Source organism: Larimichthys crocea, unplaced genomic scaffold (genome assembly GCF_000972845.2).
Source record: "Larimichthys crocea isolate SSNF unplaced genomic scaffold, L_crocea_2.0 scaffold288, whole genome shotgun sequence".
In the NCBI taxonomy this organism is placed as follows: Eukaryota; Metazoa; Chordata; class Actinopteri; family Sciaenidae; genus Larimichthys; species Larimichthys crocea.
In genome coordinates this window covers 134,347-149,222 of record NW_020853787.1, presented here as the reverse complement: position 1 = coordinate 149,222, position 14,876 = coordinate 134,347, and the positions used below count along the sequence as shown (strand labels likewise).

Sequence of the window (14,876 nt, the reverse complement as noted above, 5' to 3'; positions counted from 1 at the left end):
TCTCCATCTTCCTCCCTCTCTTCTCCTCCTCCTCTCTTGGGGTGGAATGTGGCCGTGTGGGCCAGAGTCAACTGTGGTCTATCTGCCGTCGTAGCCAAGCAGCCCAAAGACTCAGAGTCAACAGGGCTGGGCTGTAGCCGCCCGCCGCTGCACTAAGTGAATAATTGCACTGTAAGACGACCGCTGCTTCACGGGCTACACCACCGCACACACCACTACACACTTTACACACACACACACCTGACAAAAACACACTGCAAACAGCTGGTGTTACTCTGTGAACGCTTCCTCACTTTGAAACACAAGGACGTTAGATTGAAGACAAAGCTCCTCAAAGCAGCAGTGTTTTCCAGGCTCCCTCTGTTGATAACATTTATTTATATACAGCACTACAAAGTGCTTAACCGATAAGGGCAGTAAAAGTGAAAGTAAAACTAATTAAACGACAATTTAAAATGAATTCTCAAGGCCACAGGTCCCCCGCCTGCTGTGTTTTTATACGAGCTGAAGGTAAATAGATAAATAATCACACGAAGAAACAGACAGATGAGAATAAAGAATCTGTTCTTAGCGATGCTCGCGAGTCGACAAACGTCTGCAAACTCAGAAACGACCCTAAGATTTACAGCCTCATACTGCACCACACGTTTATTATTTTTAGTACTCGTGGCAGCGCCAACATACTCCGAACATCTAAGCTGATTTCTTACAACACTTACCGAGTTAAATAGCTGAGCCACGCGTCTCTCATGGAAAAAACAATCGAAGCAGATCAATTTGTTTCAGGCCCAAAGGTTTTTTATCAGCAATTAACATCAAAACATGATTGGACGTCCAAGATCTGACGTCTCTAAGACGAGTTATGAGTGAGTAAACAGGGGAAAGGTCTGCTGGCCTTAATGTGTGTGTTTAACAGTAAAAAGAAATATTGCCCCTCTCTGAACGACTCGACCCGGAGGTATCGCGCAGATTGAAAACATTAAAGGGCCGAGAATAGAGCCCTGGGGAACCTCAGAAGTAATCGTTGCACTGCACGAGGAGATTAGTTTTAATATGCAATTATCAAACAAATTAAAGGCAGCGGAAAACGTCCGGCAATGTGAAATTAGAGCCTCAAATCTGTTCCAAGCTGAACATATTCACCCCATCTCTAAACTCTCGGCTAAAAACTGTCAGTATCAGGATCAAGTGTCGTAAGACGCCGCTTTAAAACGACCCCTGAAGATAAAGAACTATTAAACACTAATAAAACGTCAGCTGCTGAAATGTTAAAAGCCTCTCTCACTCCACTGAACTCTTGAACCACCAACACTCTCTAACACTCATGTGGGGGATGCAGGGAGACCCTGACAGCCTAATGTGAATGTGATTAATGGTGCGGAGCGCCGATGCCATCTAAATTATGCCAGACGTGAGTTTGCATAGCAGCTACAGTTGCGTGTTTGTGCACAGACTCTCTGCTGTACCTGTCTTTCGCAGTGGGAAGTCATCCCGGGGGTTGTAGACGCCCAGCACCGGGTGGTTGTAGGTGGACACGCCGGTCTGCGGAGGCGAGCTCTGGTCCAGAGAGCTGTGCTGGGTTTTGCTGTAGAACACAAACACACACACACACTGAATGAATGAATCCGAACAAAGTCACTAACTTTTATGGCTGTCAAAGATTTGTATGATTAACGCATCATGCAAATCCCTTGGCAAGGCCTGCAGACGTGTGCCGCCATCTGTTCGCTGCCTACAAGAATAAGGTGGCGTTTGTAGGCAAAGTTAAGCCGAGCTGGCCTCGGACCAAATGCGTGTTCCTGACGAGCGGATGTACACACTCAGATTTCACATTATGGAGAGAAAGGAACAGAGACGGATATGGAAAGAGAAAGTTTGTGCTGCTTCGAGCTGTTCAGAGCTTGTGGGTGTTTCACTGGGTCACACATCGAGATTATGTAACGTTTATTTATTTGGTTATGGATTTGCATTTTATGGCTTTAGTGCCAAAACGAAACACAGAACATCGTTTGGAAATCATGTCTGGCACTCAGCTACAATGTTGACGTTACAAACCAGCAGCAGTGGAAAGTGGATTTATCCAAGTACTGCACTTTGTACTGTACTGCTTTGTACTCGACTACATTTTTACTATAACTTGCCAGTTTTTGGGGTTGTTTTGCGTCTTATTTAAAGATGCGAAACACACAATCAGCTTCAGTTTTATTTTAGCACAGAAAATCCCCAAATGAACTCTTTTTAAATGAGTTGATTTAAATTCAAAACACTGCACCACTACTAAATAAAGTTTCAGGACTCAACCCACAGATAAAAACGTCTTTTAGGTTAAATTCCCCGACGCTACAACAAAAAATAACGCTCACGTATTACTGTTCATTCAGGCGGGATCAGCCGCTGCGTTAATATTTGTGCTGAACGCGACTTAACTTTATTATTTAGCCGATTATCCGGCTTCAGCAAGGCCGGCGCTCCCTCACTCTCATTCACTTTCTACGTCGCTCAACCACCTGCTGTCTTGCTCGCTCTTAACACCACTGGACCATCTTCTACTTTTGTTACTTTAAGTGCAAGTACTTTTACTGAAGTAACACTTTGAATGCACTGGACCTCGTCTTTCCGTACTGTTTGCAAAGGATCTAAACACTTCCTTCACCCCTAAGATATGGAGGTAAATAGCTTTAATAGTATTGCATTCTCTGGTTTGTGTAACCGAGTCTCCAGTCATGCAATGTGTACACGGTTACCAACAGAAAGAATAAAGCCTGTGACGCGAGCAGGAAACAGCCAATGTACACACCTGCAAAGGTCTCTAGAGATGCTACAATAAATATTCAAGGCCGATGCTCGGCTGTGAGAGCGCCCTATCATCACGTTCCAATATCCTGCTCTCACGTGTACGAGTGCGTTCCCGTCTTTGTTTTATAACCCTGCTCGATCCGTCTTTCAGTCAGGCTCGTACAGTGGAGCAGGTGAGGAAGACGGGAAGCTCGCTGACAGATAAAGACACAATCCAATACATTATTCATCTGCTGTCAGGGAGAGGATTACCATCCCAACTTATGAGTGTTTGCAGCTCGCTTCTACTTTACTGCACCGCTTACAACCTTTAAATTCACAGTTCTCAAGCAGACACGGGTGACAGTGATTTATCAACGCGAGGCAGGTGATGGTCTTGAAGTCTTGCTGATCTACTTTCTGTCTGTGTGTATTCGAGCAGTAGCTGTTCCTCACCGGTACCAGTAGGGAGCGTCATTTGGGAGGCCTCCTTGGTTGAGGCTCCGCTGGGCCAGGGCTTTCTTCTTGTTCAGGACAAACTCCTGGAGCCGCATCTTCACCTCAGTGCTGGCTACGGCGCCTATGGAGTGAAGACGAAGATTGATAGTTAGTGGGATGATGGGGCAACAAAGACGCCTGGGTCTGGACTCAAACTGGGAACATGTTGAGCATCGTAAACCCCTGAACCTCCAGCTTGGCTCACTCAGAATCTGAGCACTGTCTCTTTACAGCTGATACATTAAAGTAAACGTCTTCTTATGTCGTCTAAGCTTCAAAAGTACAGCATGACATCACGTGAGCTTAAAATCTAATCTAAGTTGGTAGTTTTCTCTTTTTTAAAATACTTTTTTTTTGGGTTCTGGACTGTAAACAAGCCTGATATGTTATTTAGAAAAGCAAACAGTGAATCGATGAAAAAATCAGCAGCAGATGAATTGATAATGACATTTTTTGGGACGTGTCCGTGCAGCCTGATCGTCACGGCCCGGAGGAGAAGCGAGAGCGCAGGAAAAATAAATGAAAAACCGACCACAGACCGCACTCGCGCAGGTACATGTGAGAGCAAACACACCGAGCCGTCGCTCTCCCTCTCTCTCTCTCTCATACGGTCGCAGCCTCGATCTGTAACCACTTTCCATATAGTGTGTAAACGGCTCTCAAGGACTCCTGTCCACTCACTTTCAATAAACTGTTGAGAGACATCCAGCAGGCAGCGGTAATAACTTGGCTTAGTCCTCGCCAAGGCCACCAGCTAATACAGCTCGTTTACCGCGGTAAATACACAGGTTCTCCAAGTAAAATGGAAACACACACACACACAAACATGCACAGAAACACACACTATGAATACTAACTCAACGGTCCTTTCAACCTTGCAGTGAATGAAGAGTTCTTGCTAAGCCCTGATGGTCGTCCGCTCTTACAAGTGACTGGATTTCTTTGTGTCGTCGTTTTACAATCAAACTGGATGTTCGTCGTGCAGCCGGAGAGGCGGGAAACAACCGCAGCAACGCGTGAGTACACAAGAAACAATCCGAGCGAGTGATTCACAGATTTCAGCTGTTTTTAGTGGTTGAGGTGTGAAAACACCCAAAGAGGTGTGAGCTTCCCGTCTAGTGCGCCACTTACTCTCTTGTCCCCTCTCCTTGTTCTTCAGCAGCTGAAGCTTCTGCTCCCTCTGCTGCTTCTCCAGCTCCTGCTCCAGGCGGTGGTTCTCCATCTTCCTCTGGTGCTCCAGCAGCTCCTGCTGATGCTTCAACGCCAGGAGCTCTTGTTGCTGCTGCGGGAAGAAAACGTCAAAAGAAGAAGTTCATCATCGCGAACATCATCGCTTTGTTACTTTTCTCGTCTATTTACATTCCGCTCCTCGTGCTTTTAAGTCCGACAGCTGTTTGGGGCAATAAAATAAAACCTTTGCAATTCTATAAAAACCCCAGGCCACAGGCTTAAGTCTTTAAATAAACATAAACAATTTAACTGGGGATGAGGCACATAATCCAATCTGCTCGCTTCCTCATCACTCCGAAAAACAAGAGTGAGAAGAGAAGAAGAGCATCTGTTACATTAAAACTCTGTCCTCCTCAGGCCTTTATACAGACGAGACAAACCGACTGTGTCCTGTGAGGAGGGAGGAAGGAACTTATGTTGCACTGACTGACTAGAAGCACTTTCAATCTCATTGTACCTGTGACAATAAAGATCTATATTCATATATATATTCTATATTCTAAAGAAGGAGGACACAACGTAAAGAAGAGGACTAAATGAAGGAGGACAGAAAAACTGAAGCGTCCTTGAATGAGACCTCGGTGTGTCGTGTTGATAAGAGCATCAATCAAACGTTACATTTCTTGGACCTGAGGCACAGACAACTCCTTAACGTCTCCGTAACACACAACAAACAGGCGAGCTGTCCCGCTCCTCCGACCGTCGCACGCCCAACGGCAATATTTGATCAGTTTACTGTAACTGCGTGTAATCAACTTCTGATGGCTCCCTAAATAGACGCTCAGTGGCCGGGGACGTGCTCTCGTGTTTGCCGTCGAATGTTTGAGACGAGCGGGTGAATAAATTAGCGGCTGAAGGTGAGAGGAAGGTGAGGCGGCGCTCGTGAGAAAAAGCTCGGCGGCTCTCTGGATCGTTTCCAAACCCGAAGCCTCGATTCTTTCCTGGCTTTCAATGAACGTCGGAGGGTCGGTGGAGGGGGAATGAGTGGGTGGGAAGGCTCAAAGTAACCTCCACACCCACATGCACACACACACCAAAAACCCCTGTGGCTCAACAGACCAGAGACACACACACACTTTCCCTTTTTGACTAACACTGTGAAGAGCTGCAGGATAACTCCCACTTTATGAGAGTGTGTGTGACTGTGTGTTTGCTGACATTTGAGAGGATGTGTATGTTTAATATGTGTGTGTGTGTGTGTGTGTGTGTACACAGCGGCTGTGAATGGGGCTGATTGAGGCCGGGCCTCCCTGCTCAGGTTGTGCGTCACTGGCCTCCACCTGAGTGGTCCCTGCAGCCCCACCACAGATCAGACGGCGCTTCAGACGGCATCGCTCATCTTCAACGTCACGAGACGGACAAGAGGAGAGGACAGAGGGGACAAAGGGAGGATAAGAGGACAGAAGGAAAGGAAACAAGGAGAGGTGAGACAGAAGAGGAAAAAGAAAGCAGACAAGAGGAAGGGAGGAGAGGATGAAGAAAGGAAGTAATAAAAGGAAGAAACAAGGGGGAGAAGAAAGGAAGGAACCTAAAACAAAAATGAAGAGTAAGGACAGGAGAGAGGAAGGAAGTAGGGAGGGCAGGAAGGGAAAAGGAGAGGACAGAAGGAAGACACAACATAAGGAAAGGAAAAGAGGAAGGAAGGAGACGTGTGGAAAAACAAAGGAATGAAGGAAAAGAAGCGAGGACAGAAGTACGACTCAAACACAGACGAGGAATTAAAATCATTTAATGTGATCTCTGCCCCCACACTCCGTTTTTAGACTTTTATTCAAAGTCCTGAAGAAAGAAGTAGTTCATCTGTACGTGAGTTATAATTCATATCGCAGCTTTAACACTCACACAGAACAAACACGGGAATATTTTTATACGACATTTCAGCCCCACAGGAGCTCCGCGGCGCTCTCAGGGGCCCCCCCGACGCCTCAGAGCTTCAGACTGTGGGCGTGCTGATCTAGATTCACTTTGTATTTCCAGGTCACGGCGACACGGCGTGTGATCCGTTATACGACACGTTCAAGTCAAACGTCTGATCTTCATACGAGCGCCGATATTTAGAGTCGGGTACAACGTGACGCTTTGGTTACGCAACACACCGCGACAAACGTCCGTCAAACGTGTTTCCTCAACCCTCGTAACAACGTTATCGACAAGAGGAGAGGAGGAAGAGAGGGAGGAAAGAAGGAAGGAAGGATGGAAGGAAGGGAAGAGAAGGAGGAAGGAAGAGAGGGAGGGAGGGAGGGAGGAAGGAAGGAAGGAAGGAAGGAAGGAAGGGATAAGGGAAGAGAAGGAGGAAGGAAGAGAGGGAGGGAGGGAGAAAGGAAGGAAGGAAGGAAGGAAGGAAGGAAGGAAGAAAGGAAGAAAGGAAGGAAGGGGTAAGGGAAGAGAAGGAGGGAGGAAGAGAGGGAGGAAGGAAGGATAGAAGGAAGGAAGGAAGGAACAAGAAAGACAGGACAGAAGGAAGAAAGGGAGGAGAGAATGAAGATCGGAAGTGATGAAGGAAGGAGGGAACAAGGGAAAAAAGGAAAGCAGGGGGAGGAATAAACAAAGGAAAGAATGACAACAGGAAGGAAGCAAGAAAGGAAGGAAGGAAGGAAGGAAGGAAGGATTCAGGCTTGGTTGTCGGTCCTGAAGCTGAGCTACATGAACCTTCCTCTGCTGTTTAGAGCTGACAGAGCTGTTCTCTCTGTTAATGAAGATCCTGTCGCAGACTGAATGAAGAGCCGCTCGGCTTTGTTTGGTCACTTTTAAAATTGGCTCAGTCTGGACTGCTGCAGAGGAGATAGATAAATAAATAAATAAATAAATAAATAAATAAACTCTTTTGTGCAGCTTTAATCGTATTTTTATGTACGTTGGGCGACAGCTTTAATGATTTATGATGCTGTTTCTCCTTGAAAATTAAAGCCAAGTTTACTCGATACACTCGATCTTTGCAGAGGAATAAATGAAGTGGACTCCACGAGATAAAGTGAAGACAAACGGTTTGTCAAACCTGAAGTGAAGGACATAAATCTATATCAAACCAAAACATTTGCAGCCGCTCAGCCTTCCTCCTGAAACAGATTATGTTTTGGTGTGAAGTGACGATCGAGGCGGCGTTCAGACGCTGCGCGGCCCGACGTCACGCCGTCTAACCTGCTGCGTTCTGATCCAGCAGCAGCAGGTGAGCGACGTACCTTGATGTGCTCCTGGAGCTGGGCCTCGTGCTGACGGGACAGCTGCTCGTGCTGCCGCTGAAACTCCGCGATGAGTATCTGCCTCTGGATCTGCTGCTTCTGCTTCAGGGTCAGCAGCTCCTGCTGCAGCTGTTGCTCGCGCACCGAGGCCCCGACCACGCCGCCGCCCCCGCCACCGCCGGCCTGGCCCGTCCCGCCCATCAACCCCGGGCTGGACGACTGCTGCCCGGGCGGGGACAGCGAGGACACCTGCTGCTGCTGCTGCTGTTGATGCTGGTGATGGTCCACGCGCAGGTCCATGGGGATGGCGGCCGGAGGGAGACGCAGGGGGAGCGCCGAGTTAATGTCCACTGTGAGGACGAAGAGAGACGAGAGAGACGTTAGAGCAGGAGGAGGACGAGGACACTTTGACTGATCATACAAGGCACTTTGGTGTTTAAGGAAGGACATACGGGAAGGAACAGACAAACAAAGAGAAAAGGAATACATGAAGAGAGGAAGGAACGAAAGAAGGAAGACAGGAAATAAATGAACGAACAAATGGAAAAGAAAGAAAAGGAAAACTTAAGGCAAATGAAAGAAGAAAGGAACAAAAGAAAAAAGACAGGAAGAGAGGAAAGAAGTAAGACTAAGGGCAAAAATGAAAGAAGGAAGAAATAAACAAGCAAGAAAGAGGAGAGAGTTGTTGGACCGTCTTTGTTTGTTTTCATCCTAAAATAACGGCGAGGAGAGACGTCATGTGACTGAACGCGATTTAATGAAATGATGTTATTTAGTGTGTGTGTGTGTGTGTGTGTGTGTGTGTGTGTGTGTGTGTGTGTCTCTGCTCTGAGTGTGTTTTAAACCTGCTGGCACCAAACTGCTGCGACATCTGTCTCCAGTACTGAAGCATCAAAAAGGTCCAAAGAAGCTTTGAGAGTTTAATTAACAGATTTTTTTGCCATTTAATGAAAACAAAGATCTGCATGTTCTCACACACACTGCTGTGTAAACCATGACGGTGAGAGTTTCACCTGATAATAACACACCTCCACCTCCACGTGCAGCCTGACAGACGCCTGTAATTGAGGTTTTGATTGACTAAAAGAGACGATAACGAGAAGCAATAAAGAACATTCACAAAAACCTGCAGCACACACACACACACACACCTGAAGCCCGGCGACATCTGACAAAGATCGCATTGACCCGGCGAGGCGCAGACCTTCAGTCACCCACAAATCACTGCACAGGAAGCCTTCCAATCAGACGGCTTCCTCCACATTAAATCTGAATAAATAGGAGCCGATTGGCCGATTATTTACCTACATGTTTACAGAGAGCGTGGCCAGAGCCAGAGATACTTTGTGTTAATAAAGAGGCAAACACTTCACAGCAGAGCACAGACACACTTAACACAGAGCATTACCCAGTGACACATTCACACCCACGGCTCAAAATGTGGTTCAGAAATACGACTGAGGAGGTGAAGAGCTAAAGAGACAGAAAGGAAAGAAGAAAGAAGGGAGGAGGAAGGGAGGAGAGACTGAAGACAGAAAGAAAGGCAGACAAGGAGGGAGGAAAGAAGTGAAAGAGGACAGTAAGGAAGTGAGAGAGGAGAGAAAGAAGATAGGAAGTGATGAAGAGAGAGAAAGAAGAAAGGAAACAGGAAGGAAGGAACGAGGGAAAGAAGGAAGGAACAAACGAAGGAACAAGGGAAGGAAGGAAGGAAGGAAGGAACGAACGAACGAACAAACGAATAAACGAAGGAACAAGGGAAGGAAGGAAGGAAGGAAGGAAGAAACAAACGAAGGAACAAGGGAAAGAAGGAAGGAAGGAACAAACGAAGGAACAAGGGAAAGAAGGAAGGAAGGAACAAACAAGGAACAAGGGAAAGAAGGAAGGAAGGAACGAACAAACGAAGGAACAAGGGAAGGAAGGAAGGAAGGAAGAAACAAACGAAGGAAGGAAGACAGAAGTAGAGCTGAAGTTTGTACCTCTGATTGTTTTTAGGATGTCACACTTCGACTCAATCAAGGTGTGAAAACACGTCTAAAGAACATTTGAGGAACGTTTAGAGAACGCTGGTCACACTGAACTGATCTTTCATTTCTACTCCAGTTTTTTTGAGCATCCTGCACGTGCTGGTGTCCAAAACAAACACACTCTCTTTCTCTTCATGCATCCTCCGGACGCTCACAGACGATCTCCTTCTCCTCCTGAACGTCAGCTCGACTTGGAGCCTTTTCAAACTTCATACTTTGTGTTTTCGTGCAGCAGCAGCAGCTGAGCAGTTACCCCCATGGCTATAGTCAGCTGTGTCATCGGAGAGCGGAGCAACAAAACATGCAACAAACTCCTCAAGGACCGCCGTCATGTCATGTGGGGGGTGATGACGACAGCGTGAGTCAGTCGGGCGCTGTGAGATTTGACATTTCCTCCTTTTGTCGCTCGTCTGCTGTTAATCTCAGGAACTTTCTTCCAGTCTGTGAGTCCGGCTAACGAGCTGCTCGGCGTTTAATCAAACGCAGCGACGCCCTCAGTTTTGGACGGTCACAGTTTGGCAGTTGAAGCCGAGGTGGAGAGGGACGTAACTCCTACAAACTTCTTCTTGCAGCAGTCGAACCTCAATCTGCAGTTTGACTGTCACACACACACAGTAAACATGCTCGGCGAGCGGTGACGCTTCAGCGGAAAAAGGCTTCGTTTCCTGCACAGGATTATGACTGCACTTGTCAAAGCATTGCAGCTCCAATCTTGGCTAATGCAAATCCATAACTCACACACACACACACACACACAGTACAAAATGTTCCTCACCGGATATCGAACACAAAGCCACACACACTTATCGATGATGCACACACACCTCACACGGCAGCTCTGTCGCACACCGGCAGCAAAACGTCGTCGTTGAACGTACCCATCAGTGCTCTCCTCCTTCACCTCCTTCTTCTTTACAGCCTCCTCCTCCTCCTCCACCCTTCAGTCTATCACACAGAATGACTCCTGCTCATCTGACTCCTCCGCTCTCTCTCTCTCTCTCTCCACCTCTGTTACTCTCCGTTCATCCCCTCTGCTGTTTAACCTCATGGGCGTCTCTCTCCGTCTCTCTCTCTCCTCCCCTCGTCCCTCGTTTGCCCAGTGGTGACATCACAGGGCAGTCTCCGGCATGCAGCCTGTTTATTCTGCAGCCCTCTGCTTTTCCAGGAACCAACGTCACACCACTCTCTCTCTCTCTCTCTCCTTACCCTCCCTGCTCTTTCCCCCACTCAACCTGCTTTCCTTGCTTCTAAGGCCAAGGAAAACCCTCCTCGCCGGGTTTGTAGTGCATCAAATATCTCCCACACACTTGCAGGCGTCCCGTCCGCCCCCACCCGTCCTCTCCTTATAATAACCATCCCTCTCCCTCTCTCTCTCGCTCGCTCTCTTTTCTCGTGTGGTTTTAATACTGTGTGCTCAAATTCCTGGCCTGGAATTTGCCTGCATTTCCCAAACAAATAAAACCACAAAATGGTTTCAGGTGAAGCAGAGTAAGGACTTTCCCTGCAGGGGAGGCTCCCCTCGATATTTAAATACTGGAGGATCGTAATAAAATTCAGGATTAGCATTGTTATTGTTGCTGTTTGTCATCTCAGGCTTTTGCTACTGTAGATTTTTAATGTCTGGGTCTCTTGTTTTGATATTTAGTTGCTTGTAATTCACAAAATATCTGTAAAACTGCACACGTGACGAGGCCAAGGAGCTTTCATGAACTCTCTGTTCATTTATCGGCTTAAAATCGTGTTTTTATTTATTAGTTTTTAGTATTTTTGTCCTCTACTTGACATCCCGTCACGTATATTTTATGCTGCTGTGTGCAAATAAACTGAACTAACTAACTTGAGCGATGCCGCTCGCTCACTCTCATTCACCATCTACGTCACTCAACCCCTGCACGCTCGCTCTCGCTCAAACCAAATGAAACTTCTTTGTGTCTCTGTTTTGCAGGGTAAAGATTCAGAAGCTGCTTCATGAAATAAACAAACAGGGTGTCAGAGTTTGACTGTGGAGGTTTGACCGGTCTGAGCGTCTGACTCGCAGCCGCAGTGCAACGTCGAGCCGTGCGAATCGGGCAAAGAAAGTCTTTAATTCAAAGGATTTCATCTGAAATGAGACAAACGGTGCTGCCCCTCTTTATTCTGGATACGTATCAGGTTAAAGCTGATCGATGGAAATATTAACTTGCATTATTTAGATCATTAATTAACTATTTAAGCGTCTTTTCGAGCAAAAAGTGCAAAACAAAACGTGATAATTTGCTTATTTTTCTCGATTTCTGTCCCAACAATTGATCATGTAATCAAGACATTAATGAAAAGCATCTGCAGCCCTGCAACAGCAGCAGCATAATTAACTATATCTTAGAGTTCATAGAGAAACCCGCTCTCTCAAAGGTCACAACACACACACACACACACACACACACAAAGTCAACTACCCAGAAACACGGTGGCATACAGGCAGGTTATAAAACACATTTATGGCCAATGAGAAGCCTATCAGGCCAAGCTGGCTGCCACTCTGACGAGGATAAACTCCGATATCAGCACATCTTTGTATACAAGCAATGACGTCAAACACGTCCGTCAGTTTACTGATGTGTGCCAGATAGAAGACAATACATGAGGGCAATTCAGAGAACGCCAAAACAAAGACAAACGTGCCGTCTCGCGGGGAGACCGCAGGAGTCTTACACAACTGACAAGTTTCGCAGATCAAGACTTCAGCTCCGGTTTGTCAAACTGAAAGTGATTTCTCCAGGAGGGAGACCTCGCATTTCCTTTGAGCGTCTACGAGAGTCTCCGTGACATGATGTGAACATCTCGGCTACAGGTGGAAGCTTTCTTCTCCATCCTCAAACGCCTTCCCTTTCAGCAGGTTCCTCCCCTCGCCGCCCTCCATCCTCCTCCTCATCGCTCTATCCTCCGGCCCGCCTGCCCGTTCTTCTCCGCTCACTCGCTTTCCCTCCCAAACCTTTCTTCCCTCCATCTCCCCGCAACAAATCACAATCTGTTTACAACCCCTCGGGCGCACTCCACAACTCTTCTGGCTCCAATTGCAGATCTATTTATACCAGACAATGCAGAGGGCTGACGTCTCTCTGATTTGAGACTCGGTTCTCTGAGTGTATATCCCACGGTCTGACTGCCTGAGCTCAACACTCGTTAGGCCTAATAGATGTCATGCTGAGCCGAGCAGAGCTGGTGTGAGCGGGCCTCGGTAAAATCTTGATCACGCAAGAAGATGACAAAGAAGACGGGACGCTCTGTACGAGGGTTTCACTGTGAATTTAGCAGCGGGGCGAGATGAGAGGCAACAAGTAGCACATCTGTTGATGGGGGGGGATAGCTGCGGTCCGCTTACTGATTAGTCTCTGAGGGTGGGATGGGTGAGCATCAGCCTACGTTACTTTCTCCCGCTGACTCGCTCAGCTGCTCTGAATTAGCCTCCGTGCAAGCTCACACTCTCAGAGGCGATAGGAGCTTTTCTTGGCTGCAGACCCGCAGCGACGACTGATTGCCTGATTGCCAAAATGGCATGGTGACCCGCAAGACAGAGCTCCGACAGGGTAGAGGAAAAGTTTAAAGAGGGAAAAAAAAAAAGGGAGGGACGCGTCGAGCGAGCCCCGACTCGTCGCGGTTTCCCTGACGTCATACAACGGTTTGCAGCACGGCAGCTTAAGAGGAAGGAGCCGGGTGAACGCGGGGCAGAGACATAACACACGAGGCGTAGAGAGAGGGTGGGTGTTGAAGGTTCAGGTGCAGTACGTGCAGGAACGCATCCGGATCCGTGACGATGTTCTGAGCTGAGCACTGGTTGCAGAATCCAGATCAAACCGGTGATTATTTCATTACCTGTTTGTCGTTTGATTAAAGTTCAGAACACTCCCTCGTCTAAACTCAACTCCTCGATCGAGACAACTAATTTAAAGACACATTTTTCTGTCATTTTATAGACGTACTACACAGGTAGACAGTTAAAACACCGATTAACGATTAATCGATCAATCAAAAACATTACCGGCAGATTATACAAAATCAAGACGATCCAACCACTCAGTTTTTAATAAAGTAATACATCTAACTTTCAAATTTGAGCTTTTTTTTAATGAATATTCTGGATTTTATGGAGCCCGTTAACACAGGTGTGCACCTCGTTAACACAGGTGAGCACCTCCCTCCTAACAGTTCAGTGACTCAGAGAAAATGTTTTTAAAAGGCTAAAGGTCGACTAATCTGGACTGAAGCTGAATATTTCATAAGATAAAAACTTCTTAATTTTAATAATCGATCTTTGTGCAACACATTTTGACTTTTCGGACAACGCTGTGGAGTTATTGGAAATGTCTGAATCTTTCATCAAGCGGCGCAGGTGAGTCGCAAAAAGGTGTGATTAGTTTCAAAATAAAGGGGAAGGAGCCAAATGTGTTTATATGTGAGTATTGGCAGTAACGCCTCGAAATATAAAAACCTTTTGATTTTGTTTTATTCAAGTTGGAAATTGTTTGCAATATTCCATGAGGTGGTGTGCTTTATCGTCATTATTGGCACGGCAGTGATATAACTCAACATTTAAGAACAAAGAGCGCATCTTGACTTTACTCAAAAAAGAGCTTCCCCGGTCGCGAGGCTCGAAGTTAATGGTTAAATAAATTATAACAAAAAGGTTCAAGGTGTCAAACCAAAAGTGTTTCCTCTGAGGCGTGGAGCTCCCTGCAGGTGCAGCCACCGCTGCTTTGCATCGCTGCATGTTTGTGTGCTTAAAATCCATCCGGCGGGATCTGATTACACACCGATTAGATGACAAAGCATTCACGATGCAACAATTGCATTTCCAATGAGGGAACTACTGCCCGGGGCAGAGTGCTCTTAAGATGAGGCGAACTCTCCCGATCCAAACAGTCCGGGTCAAACACACGTAGCAAGCAGCAGCAGCAGCTCCGTATCCAAGACAACAGATTTGGAGAATATCTGATGAAGTCGCTCCAGTGAATTTCAATATTTTATCAGCCTAGCCAGAGGCATGAAGAAAATAACCCCGACGACGACAACAGGAGCACATGCGAGGCTTCGGTTAAAGTTAAAGACACACTGGGTCAAAGTAAAGAGGAAGTGCAACAGGCTGCCTGCGCTCACCTGCCTGCTGAACAGCAGCATGAATCACTCACTGTTT

General features: G+C 46.8%; 1 protein-coding gene across 8 annotated transcripts in view; it reads right to left on the bottom strand.

The window, feature by feature from the left end:
- Positions 1-14,876, bottom strand: part of LOC104935066 (histone deacetylase 4) — a 47,552-nt gene that overhangs the window by 14,953 nt on the left and 17,723 nt on the right. For 7 of the 8 annotated variants that reach the window (XM_027276065.1, XM_027276069.1, XM_027276066.1 and 4 more), the window contains 4 exons: positions 7,683-8,032; positions 4,405-4,555; positions 3,232-3,355; positions 1,467-1,585 (listed from right to left, as the gene is read on the bottom strand). In XM_027276065.1, the coding sequence (XP_027131866.1) occupies positions 1,467-1,585; positions 3,232-3,355; positions 4,405-4,555; positions 7,683-8,032 (744 nt within the window). Of the gene's footprint in view, positions 1-1,466; positions 1,586-3,231; positions 3,356-4,404; positions 4,556-7,682; positions 8,033-10,584; positions 11,013-14,876 lie in introns of those variants that run through there. The other variant, XM_019262608.2, reaches the window with a different exon arrangement.